This window comes from Thalassophryne amazonica, chromosome 6, assembly GCF_902500255.1.
Source record: "Thalassophryne amazonica chromosome 6, fThaAma1.1, whole genome shotgun sequence".
NCBI lineage: Eukaryota > Metazoa > Chordata > Actinopteri > Batrachoidiformes > Batrachoididae > Thalassophryne > Thalassophryne amazonica.
Genome location: NC_047108.1, coordinates 48010423 through 48029342, shown reverse-complemented (window position 1 = coordinate 48029342; position 18920 = coordinate 48010423). Strand labels below are relative to the sequence as shown.

Here is an 18920-nt window from a genome sequence, read left to right as displayed (position 1 = left end):
GGATGGATTTGGACAAGATTTGAGCAAGCGGTAAGCTTCGATGGGTTCAAATGCAGTGGTGGGCACAGTTCAGATAATCTGATAACAAATAATTGTCTGAGCTATTTTTGCTAGCAGATTAGCTTTTCAGATAAGTTTTAAAGCCATCATCAGACCAATTATCTTCCGATAAATTTAGTTCCAATAACTTTCTGTGTGATAACATTTTTTATTTTATTTTTTTTTTTTGCTGGTAAAGTGAGCAAAGCTTAACAGTCAAAACATTTATAAACCCTAAAATCAAACATTTTTAGTCCATCTGTTGTGTGTTTGTGGCACACTGGCTGCCGTCATCATAAAGCACAAGACGTGATTGGCCAGTCGATGCAGGGAGCTTTGTGGGTAGTGTAGTTCAGGTTCACTTTGGGCATTACACTGTTACCGTCCTCTCGACACAAAACGGACTAATTTTAACATTTTATTTATTTGTGGCCGATGGGATAATTTAATTGCCAAGACTCGTGGGGGAGAGGAGCTCTCACGGCGCAGCTGTGTAGGCTTTTCATCGTCATTTAGACACTTTTGGATGATAAAAAAAAAGATGCTTTATTTCTTCAGATGAATCCCACTGAAACTAACAGGTAAGAATTTATAAATGCTGACGTGTCTTTTACTCTGCCAATCAATTCATTATTGGACGTATTTCTGTTGGTTATGCCGCAGGGTTCAAAAAGTGTGGAAAGAAGCAGCAGCTTTTTAGTTCGTGTATATAAATAACTGTGTTTTACTACTTTTGAAAGATAACAGTGTTTGGGATTTTTTTTTTTTTTAATTCATTCATTCATTTTTTGTGCATTCTTATGCCGCATGTTCTCCTTGAATTGCTGGCTGTCTGAGTGGTGTCCAAAAAATGAGGTGGGCTTCATAGATAATTGGCAAAGCTTCTGGGGAAAACCTGGTCTTGTTAGGAGAGACGGCAGCCATCCCACTTTGGATGGAGCAGCTCTCATTTCTAGAAATCTGGCCAATTTTCTTAAATCCTCCAAACCGTGACTATCCAGGGTTGGGACCAGGAAGCAGAGTTGTAGTCTTACACACCTCTCTGCAGCTTCTCTCCCCCTGCATCCCCTCATTACCCCATCCCCGTAGAGACGGTGCCTGCTCCCAGACTACCAATAACCAGCAAAAATCTATTTAAGCATAAAAATTCAAAAAGAAAAAATAATATAGCACCTTCAACTGCACCACAGACTAAAACAGTTAAATGTGGTCTATTAAACATTAGGTCTCTCTCTTCTAAGTCCCTGTTGGTAAATGATATAATAATTGATCAACATATTGATTTATTCTGCCTAACAGAAACCTGGTTACAGCAGGATGAATATGTTAGTTTAAATGAGTCAACACCCCGAGTCACACTAACTGTCAGAATGCTCGTAGCACGGGCCGGGGTGGAGGATTAGCAGCAATCTTCCATTCCAGCTTATTAATTAATCCAAAACCCAGACAGAGCTTTAATTCATTTGAAAGCTTGTCTCTTAGTCTTGTCCATCCAAATTGGAAGTCCCAAAAACCAGTTTTATTTGTTATTATCTATCGTCCACCTGGTCGTTACTGTGAGTTTCTCTGTGAATTTTCAGACCTTTTGTCTGACTTAGTGCTTAGCTCAGATAAGATAATTATAGTGGGCGATTTTAACATCCACACAGATGCTGAGAATGACAGCCTCAACACTGCATTTAATCTATTATTAGACTCTATTGGCTTTGCTCAAAAAGTAAATGAGTCCACCCACCACTTTAATCATATCTTAGATCTTGTTCTGACTTATGGTATGGAAATAGAAGACTTAACAGTATTCCCTGATAACTCCCTTCTGTCTGATCATTTCTTAATAACATTTACATTTACTCTGATGGACTACCCAGCAGTGGGGAATAAGTTTCATTACACTAGAAGTCTTTCAGAAAGCGCTGTAACTAGGTTTAAGGATATGATTCCTTCTTTATGTTCTCTAATGCCATATACCAACACAGTGCAGAGTAGCTACCTAAACTCTGTAAGGGAGATAGAGTATCTCGTCAATAGTTTTACATCCTCATTGAAGACAACTTTGGATGCTGTAGCTCCTCTGAAAAAGAGAGCTTTAAATCAGAAGTGTCTGACTCCGTGGTATAACTCACAAACTCGTAGCTTAAAGCAGATAACCCGTAAGTTGGAGAGGAAATGGCGTCTCACTAATTTAGAAGATCTTCACTTAGCCTGGAAAAAGAGTCTGTTGCTCTATAAAAAAGCCCTTCGTAAAGCTAGGACATCTTTCTACTCATCACTAATTGAAGAAAATAAGAACAACCCCAGGTTTCTTTTCAGCACTGTAGCCAGGCTGACAAAGAGTCAGAGCTCTATTGAGCTGAGTATTCCATTAACTTTAACTAGTAATGACTTCATGACTTTCTTTGCTAACAAAATTTTAACTATTAGAGAAAAAATTACTCATAACCATCCCAAAGACGTATCGTTATCTTTGGCTGCTTTCAGTGATGCCGGTATTTGGTTAGACTCTTTCTCTCCGATTGTTCTGTCTGAGTTATTCTCATTAGTTACTTCATCCAAACCATCAACATGTTTATTAGACCCATTCCTACCAGGCTGCTCAAGGAAGCCCTACCATTATTTAATGCTTCGATCTTAAATATGATCAATCTATCTTTGTTAGTTGGCTATGTACCACAGGCTTTTAAGGTGGCAGTAATTAAACCATTACTTAAAAAGCCATCACTTGACCCAGCTATCTTAGCTAATTATAGGCCAATCTCCAACCTTTCTTTTCTCTCAAAAATTCTTGAAAGGGTAGTTGTAAAACAGCTAACTGATCATCTGCAGAGGAATGGTCTATTTGAAGAGTTTCAGTCAGGTTTTAGAATTCATCATAGTACAGAAACAGCATTAGTGAAGGTTACAAATGATCTTCTTATGGCCTCGGACAGTGGACTCATCTCTGTGCTTGTTCTGTTAGATCTCAGTGCTGCTTTTGATACTGTTGACCATAAAATTTTATTACAGAGATTAGAGCATGCCATAGGTATTAAAGGCACTGCGCTGCGGTGGTTTGAATCATATTTGTCTAATAGATTACAATTTGTTCATGTAAATGGGGAATCTTCTTCACAGACTAAAGTTAATTATGGAGTTCCACAAGGTTCTGTGCTAGGACCAATTTTATTCACTTTATACATGCTTCCCTTAGGCAGTATTATTAGACGGTATTGCTTAAATTTTCATTGTTACGCAGATGATACCCAGCTTTATCTATCCATGAAGCCAGAGGACACACACCAATTAGCTAAACTGCAGGATTGTCTTACAGACATAAAGACATGGATGACCTCTAATTTCCTGCTTTTAAACTCAGATAAAACTGAAGTTATTGTACTTGGCCCCACAAATCTTAGAAACATGGTGTCTAACCAGATCCTTACTCTGGATGGCATTACCCTGACCTCTAGTAATACTGTGAGAAATCTTGGAGTCATTTTTGATCAGGATATGTCATTCAAAGTGCATATTAAACAAATATGTAGGACTGCTTTTTTGCATTTACGCAATATCTCTAAAATCAGAAAGGTCTTGTCTCAGAGTGATGCTGAAAAACTAATTCATGCATTTATTTCCTCTAGGCTGGACTATTGTAATTCATTATTATCAGGTTGTCCTAAAAGTTCCCTAAAAAGCCTTCAGTTAATTCAAAATGCTGCAGCTAGAGTACTGACGGGGACTAGAAGGAGAGAGCATATCTCACCCATATTGGCCTCTCTTCATTGGCTTCCTGTTAATTCTAGAATAGAATTTAAAATTCTTCTTCTTACTTATAAGGTTTTGAATAATCAGGTCCCATCTTATCTTAGGGACCTCGTAGTACCATATTACCCCAATAGAGCGCTTCGCTCTCAGACTGCAGGCTTACTTGTAGTTCCTAGGGTTTGTAAGAGTAGAATGGGAGGCAGAGCCTTCAGCTTTCAGGCTCCTCTCCTGTGGAACCAGCTCCCAATTCAGATCAGGGAGACAGACACCCTCTCTACTTTTAAGATTAGGCTTAAAACTTTCCTTTTTGCTAAAGCTTATAGTTAGGGCTGGATCAGGTGACCCTGAACCATCCCTTAGTTATGCTGCTATAGACGTAGACTGCTGGGGGGTTCCCATGATGCACTGTTTCTTTTTCTTTTTGCTCTGTATGCACCACTCTGCATTTAATCATTAGTGATCGATCTCTGCTCCCCTCCACAGCATGTCTTTTTCCTGGTTCTCTCCCTCAGCCCCAACCAGTCCCAGCAGAAGACTGCCCCTCCCTGAGCCTGGTTCTGCTGGAGGTTTCTTCCTGTTAAAAGGGAGTTTTTCCTTCCCACTGTAGCCAAGTGCTTGCTCACAGGGGGTCGTTTTGACCGTTGGGGTTTTACATAATTATTGTATGGCCTTGCCTTACAATATAAAGCGCCTTGGGGCAACTGTTTGTTGTGATTTGGCGCTATATAAAAAAAATTGATTGATTGATTGATTGATTATGTGTTTGTGATCATTGAATTTACCCAGCAGTGAAAAGTGTAAGTGAAACTGGTTTATCAGAAGCTGACAGTATAATCTGATACAAAAAAGTTATCGGTTATCTGTAATAAAGACAAATTTTTTTTTTTTTAGCAGTTTAGCGTCATAACTTTTCAGTTATTCGATTAATGGTTATTGAAACAAACTTTTTGGTTAGCTGTGTCCACTACTGTTCAGATGACATCCACTTGCATGAAGAAACAGTTCGTTTCCTCAAGCAGCAGTGCCGCCCCCCCCCCCCCCCCCCCCAAAAAAAAAAAAACCCAGTCCATGCGACACTTCCACAAATCCTCAGCACGCTCTGGACTTCCACTGCTTTCACATGTCCCATTTCTTGAAGAATCTCTGATTGGATGGATGGGCAGAAGCATCTATGAAGCTCCAAAATGGAGTGATCCAGAGTTTAATACAGATTACTTTTGTTGTCAGATGTGCTCATTGAATGTTAAAACCAGAAGAAAAGTCCACTTTTTTTTACAGTTGTTTTAGTAAGTATATTGTGGTGAAATGTGCTTGTTCCTTAAGCACATTTCACCATATTTCCATGACACTTTGTTTTAAGGGAGTAAAATTATTCTTCGCTCTGTGTCAGCCTGATCCCGTCAGATCTGAGAAGCTAAGCAGTGCGGCATCTGGTTAGTACTTGGATGGGAGACCTCTTTGGAACACCAGCAGCTGTGTATGTTTCTCCATGTAAAACTGGAGTTGCGTCAGGAAGGGCATTCGGCGTAAGACTTGTGCCAAATACCAATACGGATCTGGCTGGATCTGCTGTGGCGACCCCGAACAAAACGGGAGCGGCCGAATGGACAACAACAAACTGAACAACAAACTGTGATAACTCAACATCTCATGCGGGTGGGGGAGGCAGGGCAGAATCTGTACTTTAATGGTGGAGGGCGCGCACGTCAGACTCAGTACAGTGAATGACGATAATGTATTTATTTAGCTCCCACCCTTTCACGCTCATAATCTGAGACTGACATTAGGATTGCGGTGCATTTCTATGTAAATGTGCCTTAAATTTTGCACATTGCTGTATATTTTCTGGTAGGGGTGGTGGCCAAGTGGTTAATGCGCTTGGTTTCAGTGCAGAAGGTTCCGCGTTCAAATCCCACCCCTGCCACATTTCTCCATGTAATGTGGAGTTGCATCAGGAAGGGCATCTGGCGTAAAACCTATACCAATTCTACATGCAAATCCACCTTGGATTTTCTGTGGCGACCCCGAGTGCAAACAAGGGAGCAGCCGAGGGGACTTACTTTTTTTGCTGTATATTTTCTGGTGACTTATTGTTTTATTCCTTTAATCTTTGACTTGTTTATTGCTTTTTCTGTAATATTCTCATGACATCAAGACTTTATTTTTATGACATTTTCTTGTAAACTCATTACAGCCAGTCAACTCACTATTGGACAAATAATAGTCATTCATGTACAAATGCATATTTCAAGGTATTAACTACATGGCCATGAATTATATCTCAAAAGATTGCTTCATTCTCAGTCTTGGATTTGATTGTTGTCAAGGTGATTGTAATACTCTACTGAATGGTCCAAAAGGGAAAATAAGAGTGCTATTAAACCTTCCTTAAATAACTGCCCCATAGAGGCTTCCCCTATTATATTGCATAACCAATTTAACATCACTGAACAGAGTTTTCCTGGCATCACTTGGCACATCTAATCAATAAGTGGTATTGCATAATTCATTGAGTATAGCACAGTACATGCCTTGACATGTCACAGTTGCAAGTTTCAGTCATCATCACAAGGTGTTATAATGCAGCCCCACACCCCCATTCCTGACATTGTTGTGGAGACTTTCTCAGAAAGTGCTCAGATGAGGTCACACCACAGCCTGCGGTAAAACACTGACTCATAAGATGTTCACTGTGTGATTATTGCAGTATGTCACTATTTACTTTTATTCCATTTAAATTCCCTTATGGCTAATTCTAGCTGCTTCAATGCAGCTCATTCTTCATGGCTTTTAAAAGCAGCTCAAACAAATATTTCATCTGCATCGATTACATGTCGAGATGCTTCTGGTGTATTTTGTATTAATTGAGCGTCTGTGCATTAGTCCTGCTGTGTTGCTGGACATGTCATTCTTTTGTTTTTTCGATGAGGAATGTGTTGTTGGTCTTACGTTTTTCAGCATGTGTCTGCTCCCATCAGTTTTGACTTTCTACTGTGTCAAAAAACATGGGAAACATGTTAATGGTCAGTTATACAGCTTTGTAATGAAGTAGAGGAGGAGGATTTTCTTAAAAGAAGACCTGAAAGTTTAGCTGCAAATTGCCAAAAGGTACATCTGAGATGCAAGCCTAAATTTGATCTGTTTTGATGAAAGAATATCTTTCTTTGCTCTGCTCCATTATGAAGCTAATAGTGGTGACGTAAAATCCAAAATTTGCACTGTGCACAATTTCTCCAATCACAGCCGCATAAGCCTATAACTTCTTCTGGGTGTCATGGTGGCTTTCCTCACTCTTCTCCTTCTTGCACAGTCACTCAGTTTTTGAGAACTGTCTTGCACTTCATGAAGAAATACCATAGAGAAGCCAGTTTTTCAAGTTACATGTTTTTATTGCAAACTAGTTTGAAATTGTAGTACACATATTTCATAAACCACAAAGCTCAAGATAACTCATTAACTATTAACTTTAAAAATTTCACTTTTCCATTATAGAAAAGTGAAAGTAATAAGAGTATGGAACCTTGCGGATGTTATTTTTGACGGACAATTCTCAGGTTGTTTTCAACTTGTTATAATTTCTTAATACGCGTATCTTTTATACAAATTGACGATGTATATCGGAGAATACATATTTCAGAGTAGAATGCCCATCTAAGTGTAAATGTTAGCCATAGTTTATGCGACTTTTAACCATCTATATCTCCCACTTTGTTTTGATAGACGACGTAACATCCGCAAGGGTCATTTTTAATTTAATTTTTTTTGTACTTAAAATTGACTCAAGGGCCTTTTATTTACTTTTAATTTTTCATTTCATGGGTTTTCTATTGACTAACGCACAATGCAATTGCCTTGAGGTTGGTTTGAAAAAAATATGACCTGGTTGAAAAAGTGAGGTCCAATCGTGTTATGTGATGAAAAAAAGTGGATTTTCCAAACTTCTTTTCAATTTTTCTTTATTTTATGAGCAACAAAATACACTCAAATTATGCATACTATATATACATTAGTTACATTAGTGTTAATAATAACAAACATTTCTATTTAACAATCCATATTTAATAAACACATTCATGAAGTACCTCAGGTGTAATATAACAGTTTAGCATATTGTGAGCCATTTCTTCATAACTGATGTAAATAAAAAAATTGGGCAAAAAACAAAAATTCTGCCAGGATATATAAACTTTTGAGGACAATTTTGTGTGTGTGTGTGTGTGTGTGTGTGTGTGTGTGTGTGTGTGTGTGTGTGTGTGTGTGTGTGTGTGTGTGTGTGTGTGTGTGTGTGTGTGTGTGTGTGTGTGTGTGTGTGTGTGGTGTAGGGTGGTCCCGAAAAACAAACGTCAACTTTTTCAAGTTACTTCATTTTTTGGCTCCTTTAGGGGAAAATAAATTGGGTGAAATTTCATGAGATTTGAAAAATATTAACCACTGCCACCCAGCCTCTGTTTTTTGTGGTGTGCGAGAGACATTACACAATTATAGAATTTTGATGAGCTGTACTCGTGATTATGTGGACCTGGTCAGGATGGGATTTGATGTGGCGACCCTGAGTGCCACCAGGGGAGCAGGCAAAGAAATAGCAGTGTCTGCATTTTTACCTTCGCCAACGAAGGTTGTTTGTGTACAGCCTGGAGCACACAACTTTTCATATACTATGACATTTTTACTGAAGATTCATATCCTGAAGCCAAGAACTGATTCAGTTTTCAAGGTCAAAGGGCAGAGTCAGGACAAATCTTGGAAAATTGGAAAAATCCCTATTTTTAACATTGAATGAACTGTCCAAAAAGATCAAATAAATAATAATCCATCATATTATCATATGGTTTGGGGGAGTGGCTTGGAATTAACAGATGTGGGTTTGTGACAAGAGGATCCTGGGTTCAATTCCATGTTAAATAGGAGACTCACTGAGGCGTTGAGGCGCCCCGGTTTCCTTAATCCCCAAGTTGCTTCCAGTGTGCAGATGAGCACCTTGCATGACATTATGCTAACGCATGTGTGAGTGAGTGAGAGGCAGATAAAAATTAGGCTCATTTAATATTTCTTTATTCATCAGAGTACTGACCACATGTGAGTGGCTCCACCTGCTGTCTGTGTTTGCCTGTTGTTAATGCACATGTGAATTACATGTATTCAGGCCAGCCATCATTAATACACAAACGGGATTATTCACCTTATGCCAGTGATTTACAGCCAGCTACTGTAAAGGTCAGAGAGGATGCACGGTTACAAGCAAAGGCTCCACCAGCTGATTTTGTTGATTGCTGCTTTGAATAGAGGGATGGAGTTCATCAGTGACATCACCTGGTGGATGTGGTTGGCAGTGAAATCCAGCCACTGTAGCTTTAAGAGGTGGCCTTGTTGCATGTTAAGATTTGTTGAATTTTAAACGGTGTTTTGTGTTGCCAGTGAGTTTAGTCTAACATGAGTAACATCCACATGTCCAGCATTGTGCAACAACATGAGCTTCCTGTCAAGACCAAAGTTTAAAAACACCACTGTATGGGGGAAATGTCAGCTTCCACATGCAGCTGTCTGGTTGGTTACAAAAATAGTTTGAAGGCTGAAATCAGTGCAGCTAATGACATGGTGAGTGCTAGCAATGGGTGTAAAGCAGAGGGACATGTCACACTGGCTGTAGTTCAGATGTGCAAAACCAGCATGATGCACAGAATGCAGTCACAATGTGAATGCACCTAACCCGTCCCCCTCTGTCAGGTGGTGGCTACAGTGACCTCCAAAAATATAGGAACACCTGGTATTTCACCCATTTGAATTTGTTTATGCCATTTCAAATACAAATAATACAAATTTCTAAAATTATCTTCATTTAACTCAAACAAAGAAAATCTCTACAACTTGATATACATTAATTAAAAATAGAAAAGCCAAGATGTTGCACTTTGGTATAATACCTGTAAGTAATTAGTTTTCTTCAGACAAGTCAGAAGTAAAGAGAAGAGTGAGGAAAGACTCCCAGACAACCCAGAAGAGGTTATAGGCTTCTGTGCCTGTGGATTTTATATTTTAATTTATATCAAGTTGTTGCTTTGAGTTTGAGTTTAAGGACTATGATTTTAGAAATTTGTATTTTTTTGTATTTGAAATGGCATAAACAAATTAAAATGTGCGAAATACCAAGTGTTCCAACACTTTTGGAGGGCACTGTATTTCCTGCGAGGATGTTTGTGCTCTGAGTTTTTTCTTGCTAGTGTTTGTTGGTTAGTTTAGCATAGCCCATTATGTGAACAAAGCCTTAGTAATTAAGTAGAAATTATGAAAATGCAGGTCATGACGTTTACGTAACCATCCAACACATGATAAAGCTTACATGTACATCTGTTTGAGGAGTGAGGTCATCACGCCGCCTTCCTTATTTTCTGTAACACTCTGACACACTTTACTTTAGGAACGCCTCCTGCAAAGGCCAGACCGAAAACCTTTACACAGCGACGGCATTTCCACTGATTCACCGTTATCAGTCTTGCGATTTGGCCTCATTGTTATGGACTTCCTGTGAACTGAAAGTGGTTCTGCTGCATAGTTTTGACTCATTCTGGTTTGCAGTGGTGCAGTGCTGATTATGTCGCAGTGTGGGAGAAACTTCCCAACACTCATGTAATCCATCATAAATGAGTGGAATGCTTCAGCATTGACACCCGTACACCCCCATTGTTTCATTTTATTTGTCACTGCCCTGTTCTTGCTATGGGAGCACTCTTTCTTCTTGATTACTGCTTCTCTCTCCTCTGTTTTCCTCTGTCCTTTCACTCTCATATTACTGGAAGCAACCCCCCCCCAAAAATCAAAGACATTCTGTTTTGCCTCTTGGTTCTGAGTAAGAAGCAGACTGACAGCTCAGTTATTCATATTTTGTCAGAACACCCACCCCGTATTTGCTCGTGAATATTAAAGGACATGCTGCACAGAAATCATAATTTAGATTTTGGCTGTTAGTGACCATCCGATGATACACAGGATTACTCTGTGCACTTCCGTGACCAGTCTCAAAATGCCATATTTACTCTAATAAATGCGCCCTCTCTAATAAAAGCACCCCTCCCTGACCTTTTTTTTATCACATTGCATGTAGTGAAATTGTGAATTCATGAGAGAACAGCGTAAAATCAAAACGAAATGGTCCTACCTCACTGCCATGAAATCTCAAGTCTATTCTGGTTTCCATGTTGCTTATGCAACCGCAGTGCCTTGTATTTCAGACCATTCTCTGTTACGCGAACGCCTATCATTTCCCCCGCCACCAGGCAGCCATTTTGCTTTTTTGGCCAGGGTTGCAAGCTTATCCTCATTCCTAGACCACTCCCATGCTGCTTGGAAAATCCGAGCGGCGTGGCGCTTCCCACAACTTTTAGCTTGAATGCTGCTGAGCAAGAACGTTTGCGTGGAGCCACTTTATGTAATTGTATAGCAGCTACTGCATGTAGAAAAACATTAGTTTTGAGTCTGCGCTGCTTCTCTTGTATGCAGTACACATGTACATACGTACCATAAGGCCGTACTATGTACAGCATGCATGTATGTGTATGCAAATGTTCATCAAATGCCCCCTTCATGAAAATTTTCATGACCGCAGGGTGTTTAGTAGAGTACATATGGCATTTGCAGCAAACAGCTACGGAGACTGCCGAAAACAGAGTACTCATGAGTACTTGTTTCCGACAGTGTTGACATAGCTTTGAGGAAATGTCCCAGTGCAAGCTTGAATGTAATGTAGTTGCCAATATTGAGAACAGAGCCACAGATTAATTGTAAAGTTTATATAAGTGTGATGTCATGTTATGATGACTCGATTTTAAGGGATAATTGTTCATTTTGATGCAGTCACGGTAAAAGTAGTAGCCACTTTCCACTGTGAGAAGACTTAGTGCGTGTGCATGTTCATTAGTCATGAACACAGCTTGTTAAAAACAGTCTCTGTTGGAGCCTCAGCTTTGTGCATGCTTATAAGTGTTGTCATCACTTTAACTGTGAAAAATCTATGAAATGCATCTATCTGTGTGATCAGACAGCCTGAAAAACAGCTGCGAGTTCCGCATGCACGTTTACAGTGGTAGCTATAGTGCTCCGGTAGATGGCAGACTCCGCGCACACACACAGGGATCCAAAATCTGACAAACTCGCAAAGTAAAAATAAAAACAACACAGCCACAAGCTCTGATGATAACAAAATACAAACGGAAGAATACTGTCCAGGGCACTCACCCACTTGTAGAATGATTTCACAGGTTAAATATGAAAGTCCACACAATCAAAGAAGTTGTCATGCATGACAACTGGAGAATAATGTACAGATCCACGCCATCCTCCTGTGGACAGGGGTCCTTCATGGTTCCCCTGTGATTAAGCCTACCTCTGTGCACGGGGCTGACCATGGCCATCAGCATGAGACGTTTTCTTCTTGTGGTCCTCATTTAGAAAAAGGATAATCACAGCTGGTGCGGACAGGTGTCCAACCCACTTCCCATGAGCCACTGGTGCTGGACACTCTTGGCTACTTCCGAAAGCAGCTGTATGTCCGATAATTTCTCCTATTTTGTTGTGCACACACAGCAGCTGTGCCGTCAGCTCCTGTCACAATTGTGGCATGCTAGAGAGTCCATTATCTCCTGAAAATAATGTATTCTGACTTTTTCCCCATGTAAGAAATACATCTACATCATGTTTCTGCATTTGCTAAAATGTACATCACATGCGGGTAAACGGTGAGAAATGCCGAATAAGATGTTTTCCAGAAATGCACTTGCTGACTTGCTGAGTGAGAGGGATAATTAGCAGTAAAATACATCAGTGACTGCTAATTACCACATGTGTGTGGATAGACTTAGTCATGAATACTTAGATGTTGTGTTGTGAACTGGGACGTTAAATAATGTGCGACATGTCCTTTTAAAGTGTTCTGAACACACGGAGTCATCACAGCATAAACTCAGTGTTGGGCCACGTCCACTTCAGTGTGCACGAGCTCCTGCCACTGGCTCCTCCTTGTGGCTTGACATTAACCTGCGTGTTGCTGTGGCTTTTCTGCGTAGTTGAGCTACGCTATCATTTCCAGGAAATGTGGGCGGTAATCTACGCCACGGAGGGAAAGAATGTCAGTAAGACAAACTGCTTGTGCACGGAGCCGCTGCACAGCCGATAGAATGCTGGGAGGCGACGTCTGCTGGAAAATTCTTAGTGCTCAGAGGAAGAACTGAATTTTTTTCCCTGACTTTAATTAGTGTGCATACTGCGGCTGCAGGTGGATGTTGGTGGTGTCTTTTTTTTTTTTTTTAGTACATTATTTTGTAGTTTTGTGACATCTTACCTGTGTGATGTCTGCGGTGGAAATTTCCACACACTGACCGTGTGGGTTCTGCCAGTCATATAGGCTCCCTGTGGGTGGCTCCTCAGCACTCAGACCTTTAAACAGGGAATCTACCTGCACGTGTGTGTGTGTGTGTGTGTGTGTGTGTGTGTGTGTGTGTGCGCGCGCGCGCATTTCATTCTTGTTCTCTCGTAATTACTAAGCACCCTTCATCTTCTTTTTGCATCTCTCCAGGAGCGATTCGCTGAACTGTTTGGACAGGATGCGGCCGCAGAGAGCAGGAGGTCTCAGGAGCGTTTCAAGAAGTGGCTGCTGGCAGGGATGACCTTGGTGACCGGGGTCGTGGTGGGGTCGCTTATCGCCCATAAACGCCTGTGAGGGACGACTGTACTCTCCTATCGCTCCACACACTATGAAAGTTGACATGAAGGTCCTGTTCGTCTCGCCGGCTCTTTAAAAAAAAAAAAAAAAAAAAATTCTTTTTATTAAAGAACTGCTAACCATGCCAACTGCACCTCCTCCCCCCACCCCCGGAGAACTGCAAATCTTTGTGTGTTATGGAACTTTTAAGAAAATGAGTGTTGTTGATCTTCACATCTGATGTTCACCCTATTCAAACTCCACCCCGTGGTTACAGAAAGACAGATACATTTTTGGGGTTTTTCTTTTTGTTTTTTTGGGGGGGGGGGGTACATTATTGAACTTGTTTAGATTCCCACGGGCTCCTGAATCCTCGCCTTGCTTATGTACGATTTTTAGCAGGTTTTTTTTCCCCGTTTTCTCCCTAAAAAGTGACAACTTGAACCTGTCCAGTAGGAAGCATCTGTGTTGTCTGTCTGTGCTGCTCTACGTGTCTCGTGTTGAAGCTTGTTTTGTTGCGGGCCATTCCCTTCCACAAACACCTCCATGATAGTGTTGTACAGCGTGTGCCATGTGGACAGCCAAAGCATGTTCTGGATGTAGCACCTGCCCATCGTGATTTGATTTATTTTGTTTTGTTTTTCCCCTCCACATTTCCTGCCAGCTGTCTGGATCTTCATGTCATGTTCATGGTCAGATCCCAACACATGACTGTGTGCTGAGAGGTTCTGCCTTATCACACTCTCCTTCACGCTTACTAATACTGAATGAATGACAAAGTAAGAGGAAGATTTTAGTTAATAAAATGTTGGAGTCTTACTTTTTAAGAAAAAAAATATAGGGAACTGGGTCAGGTCACTTTGTTTTTGAGTTCTCTAACCCCACTGCCCTCACTCATTTACGGCTGGCCTCAGAATTCCCTCTTTGTGTTTAGCAAGTTCACTGCCAGACTGCCATTTGTGATGACTAACACATATTCACTGCACAGTAGCCGCAGTTATTGTAGCAACACATAGATGAGTGGAAGCCAGAATAAGGGCACACCGCAGCCGCTGCACTCAGAGGGACCGCTCTTTTTTAAAATCATCCGTCGTTAATATTCAGGACGATGTGGAATGGGAGGGGCGTTTGGTTGTGTTATTGTATCCGTTCTGAACATGCCCCTTTTCTTTTCACCTTTGCACAAAGAAAAAAGTTTGACACAAAACACAACTGTTGCAGCACTGACGAAGCTCGAGACCAACCACAGACTGCTTATCATTTGTTTTTGTTTTCACCTTTCAGAATCTGTCATTTCCATAATTAGTTTCTATGTATTTTCATAATTAAATTTCTGTTGGAGTTCATGTTTTGAGGCCTTTTATAGTTTCAGAAACACTGCAGATCAAACCAGCATTGGAATTGACAAACACACAACACTGGTTTTACCTTCAAGGAACAACAAAACAGCATGAAAATGTCTCCAGTCATTAGATTTGTGACTTGAATTTGAAGTTATTTTGGCTGATATTTTCACAAAGTCCTTGTATACTAAGAATTTCAAAGGCCAGTATTTATCAGTTTTGTTAAAGTAAAAAAATGCAATAAGTCTGTAGTTTTAACTCTTCAGTCAAACGTGATGTTTCTTAGTTGTGCTTCATGTCGTCGTCGTCATCAGCAGAACAAAGAGCTGTTTTTGTGCAGTGAGCTGAGGGGGAACGAGTGAAGCATTAGGAGGAAGTTTGGTTCAGCATCAGATGTTCGATTTGAGATGCCTCACACATTGTCTGTTAACCAGCTTAAACAAATCAGCAGCTGCCTCTGGTTATACAACCGGAACATTCCGTATCCAACCCTTCGTGTCTCGTCTCTCACACACTCGATCCACGTTATTCATGCATCGCTGTCGCAGTCTGCAACCCGGTTTCTCCTCTGCATCCCCGCGATACCTCACACCTGTCAACTCTCCGTCCATCTATCCTCTTTCCCCCCCTCACCTTCCAGCTCCGCCCCTTCCTCTGAGGCCTCCTGGCTGTCACTGCGACTCGTCACGAGTGTCAGTCGCAGCTGGCCCACCTCCTACTACACACAAAAGCAGCATAGCACACTTACATACACAGATGTAGCCTGCAGGGTGGGGGTGGGGAGCTCATCTATATTTCTAAACATTCCATCTCTAATTTAAAGCTGGCGTTCAGCGCCACAGCCACCAACTGACAGTGCCATGGTGATGTACTCCTCAGTACGAGTGTTCGAGCGCTTCAGTCATCAGTGTCTTTACACACACGCAATCATGGTTAGAAGTTTACTTACACTCTTGGACATGAATGTGATATTGGGATTTCATTGATTTCTGTCTGTTCCTTTTTGTGACATAATTCAATTAAAAATTTGCAGTAGAAGTCAATTGTGCGCAAGTTCTGATTTAATTTAGATTCTATGAAATAAACATAGGATGAAAATTAATTCTCCCAGGTTCAAAAAATGATTGGCGTTGAAAATTGCAAAATGTGCTTACCTACTGTGGCCTCTTCCTGTTGGTGATCCTGATTGACCACAGCCGCTAGCTTCACTGTGCCAACTCAAAAAAAGTCAATAAAAGGTTTGTGTCAACATTTTATGGCTAGAGCAACACACAGGACAAAGGAAATGTCCCGTGAGTCCACAGGGCATCTAAGAAGGATCATAGAGGTACACGTCAGTACTGGCTCTAGTATCTATATCTGAATAACTGCAGATTCCAACATCATTGGTTTACACAACTGTGTAAGTACAGCCAGTTTGACAGGGTCAGGAAAAAGACCCCAATGGTCACCCTCAGATTCTCAGGAGTGCCCCAGGAACTGCCATTGAACATCCTACTGTGAACTGGAAGCATCCATCCCAACGACACCTATAATCGTGAAGCGTAGCGGTGTCAGCAGTGGTGCACTTTGCCACTGGTTGGAGGGCAAGCTCAGAATTCTTCAGCAAATCCTCAAACCATTCAGCTTGAATAGTCTGTGTACGGTATAGGTTTGACCCTGTGACGTATGTTGTCCAAACAGCTGTCCCCAGAAAAAAAACGTTCACGCCGACTGTACGTAAACGTCTGACCAAAAGTGTGCGGCTGCAACGCGCGCTAGCTTCAGTCTATTAAAGCACAAAGCATATTTGGCACAGGACACTACCCCCCCCCCCCCCCCCCCCCCCCAATAAGGTGCATACTGACATATTCAAGGAAACAATGTAAACATTAATTTTCAGTCTTCATCCATCACGACACTCAGCCTGAGGGGCTAGCTCAAACCACGACCCTGTTCACGGTTTCGTGGTGTTAACTCATGGAAAACAAAAATACTTTCAGAAACCCTTCCCTTCGATGTCGCCATTCTTCTCTTCCATCAAGTGATTATTCTGGCTGTGGTCTGCTCTCATACATCCCAGGACAGTATATATATTTTTCTAGAGTACTTTGCCACCAAAAAGCTGCTTGCAGGCTCGTCCCTGCTGTCCGGGCCCTCACACGAACATCATCACTTCCTACACATATGTGGATGCATGCGTGTGAAATACTGTACGGCAAAATATTTTTTGAAGGAGTCAAGTTGTGAAAGCATTGACTACACACACGCACGCTAGTTATTTAAATGGCTTAGACTAGTATACTAGCTTAGCAACATATTTAATAAATAGAACTGGCTTTTAAACATTATTTATATTTGGTGTAAAAAGCATAATTGTGTCCCTTCAAATGGCCTTAAATCTCCCATCGGTGCATTGCTAGTTAGGGTTGTTTTTTTTCTTAGTACAATAATTGCAACTAGACAAGAAAATACAAAGCAAGAGGGTATTTTCAAAGAAGGTTCTTGTCTGCAAATGTCCAGTGGTCTGTATATCTTAGAATGCCGTTGTAAAAACATTGAACTGAATAAACCACAATGGAAGATGTGCCGTCTTTCTCTCGTCTTTGCTTATTAATTTTATCCTTTAAAGGTCTTGGACAGTGGCTGGGTGTACTAAAGCACTTGTGTAGGTGTGTGTGTGTGAGAAAGCCTATTAAAAATTTAAAGAACATTTTAACACTTTTGTCCATCACATATAATTAAAAGGTGCCACACAATACCACCAACCTCTTGCAAATCTTGTGTGTCCTGAAAGTTTAATGTTAGGTTAAATGTTTAAAATTTTTCCCCCTTAATTTTCCTGAGTGCCACTAGGTTCTGTGTATTCCAATGCGGTGTCAGTTTTTCCTCATTTATTCACAAACCAGTGGTGTGGAACATGAAACAGCCATGGAAACTCCAAGACACCAGCTGCTCACATCAGGAGACATTACAGTCTTTCTGAATTGCTAAAACACTAAATTCCGTTCCCTGAACCAAATTCACAATGGCCTGAACTCATTTCTTGAATCACGCAACCCTTTAGTCAAAACTTTAAGCAGTTTTCACCTAGTTAGAGCTTCCAGGCATGTGAGGCAAATAAAGAAAAATGCTTTAAGGGGGGGTAGCCATGCTAATGCTCCCCTAAAGCAGTTACTCAAAAAAAAAAAAAAAAAAAAAAATCTGAAGGACCTAAATGACTAGCCTGACAACCAGCCCTGAATTGGGCCAGATACTGGCCTCTCTTTCCTAGCCTGTGATTGGCTGGCGCCCGAGACTTTGACATCACAGCCTCACTTTGATGTGGCGAGCCCTGCTCTCCTATTGGTTGTTTAGGAGTGGGAATTATGCTCCAAAATGAAGGCCAGTATCTGGCCCAATTCAGAGCCAGTTGTCAGGCTACTATGACATGGCGAGATGCTGAAGAGCTTCGCTTGTTCATGTCCGCAACATAAACATATCAGTTTTATTGCCAGTTTTCTTCAGACAAGTCAGGGGATGGAAACATGAACATTTCCAAGTCACTGAATATGTCTGACTTTATTTACCTCAATTATGAAGAAATACAATGTTTACAATGGGGTACTCAGGTCAAAGCAGTTTCAGTCTTTTGTTCATGGTAATGAGTCATTCACGTCATCAGGAGAGTCGTCTGTCCCATCATTAGGAGGGACAGCTGCCCTGTCATTAGGAGGGTGCTAACTAGAGCACAATAGGTGCTAATTAGAGCTATTGTTTACTCACTAGCCTATAGCAGTCTGCCTCTCGGTAGGAGGGGTCTGGTTTAAAACTCCAGCTTTTGTGGCTTGTTATTCTTCTCTACAAGAGTCAAGACAGAAGTGACTACCAGAGCAAGAATTTTAGCTGAGGAAGCTTCTGTGATTTGAAGCAAAACATCCTCGCATCAAGCAACCCAGTCCAGTGGAAGATTCAAGCGTCTCTACGGTACAGCAGTAAATGTGGCAGCATGACCAAGTATTTTGAAGAGGAAATGCACTTATAATGGGTCTTTCAACAAGATAACACCAGCAAGCAAGCGGCATCTTGGTTCCAGACCAACTAGTTTAACCTTATGGGGTAACCAGCCCAATCCTAGGACCATAATC

General features: G+C 41.1%; 1 protein-coding gene across 2 annotated transcripts in view; it reads left to right on the top strand.

The window, feature by feature from the left end:
• Positions 1–17381, top strand: part of bcl2l1 (BCL2 like 1) — a 119609-nt gene extending 102228 nt beyond the window's left edge. For both annotated transcript variants that reach the window (XM_034172130.1, XM_034172131.1), the window contains exon 3: positions 13346–17381. In XM_034172130.1, coding sequence (XP_034028021.1) covers positions 13346–13489 — 144 coding nt within the window. In that variant the 3' untranslated portion in view covers positions 13490–17381. The remainder of the gene's footprint in view (positions 1–13345) is intronic.
• Positions 17382–18920: the final 1539 nt, after the last annotated feature.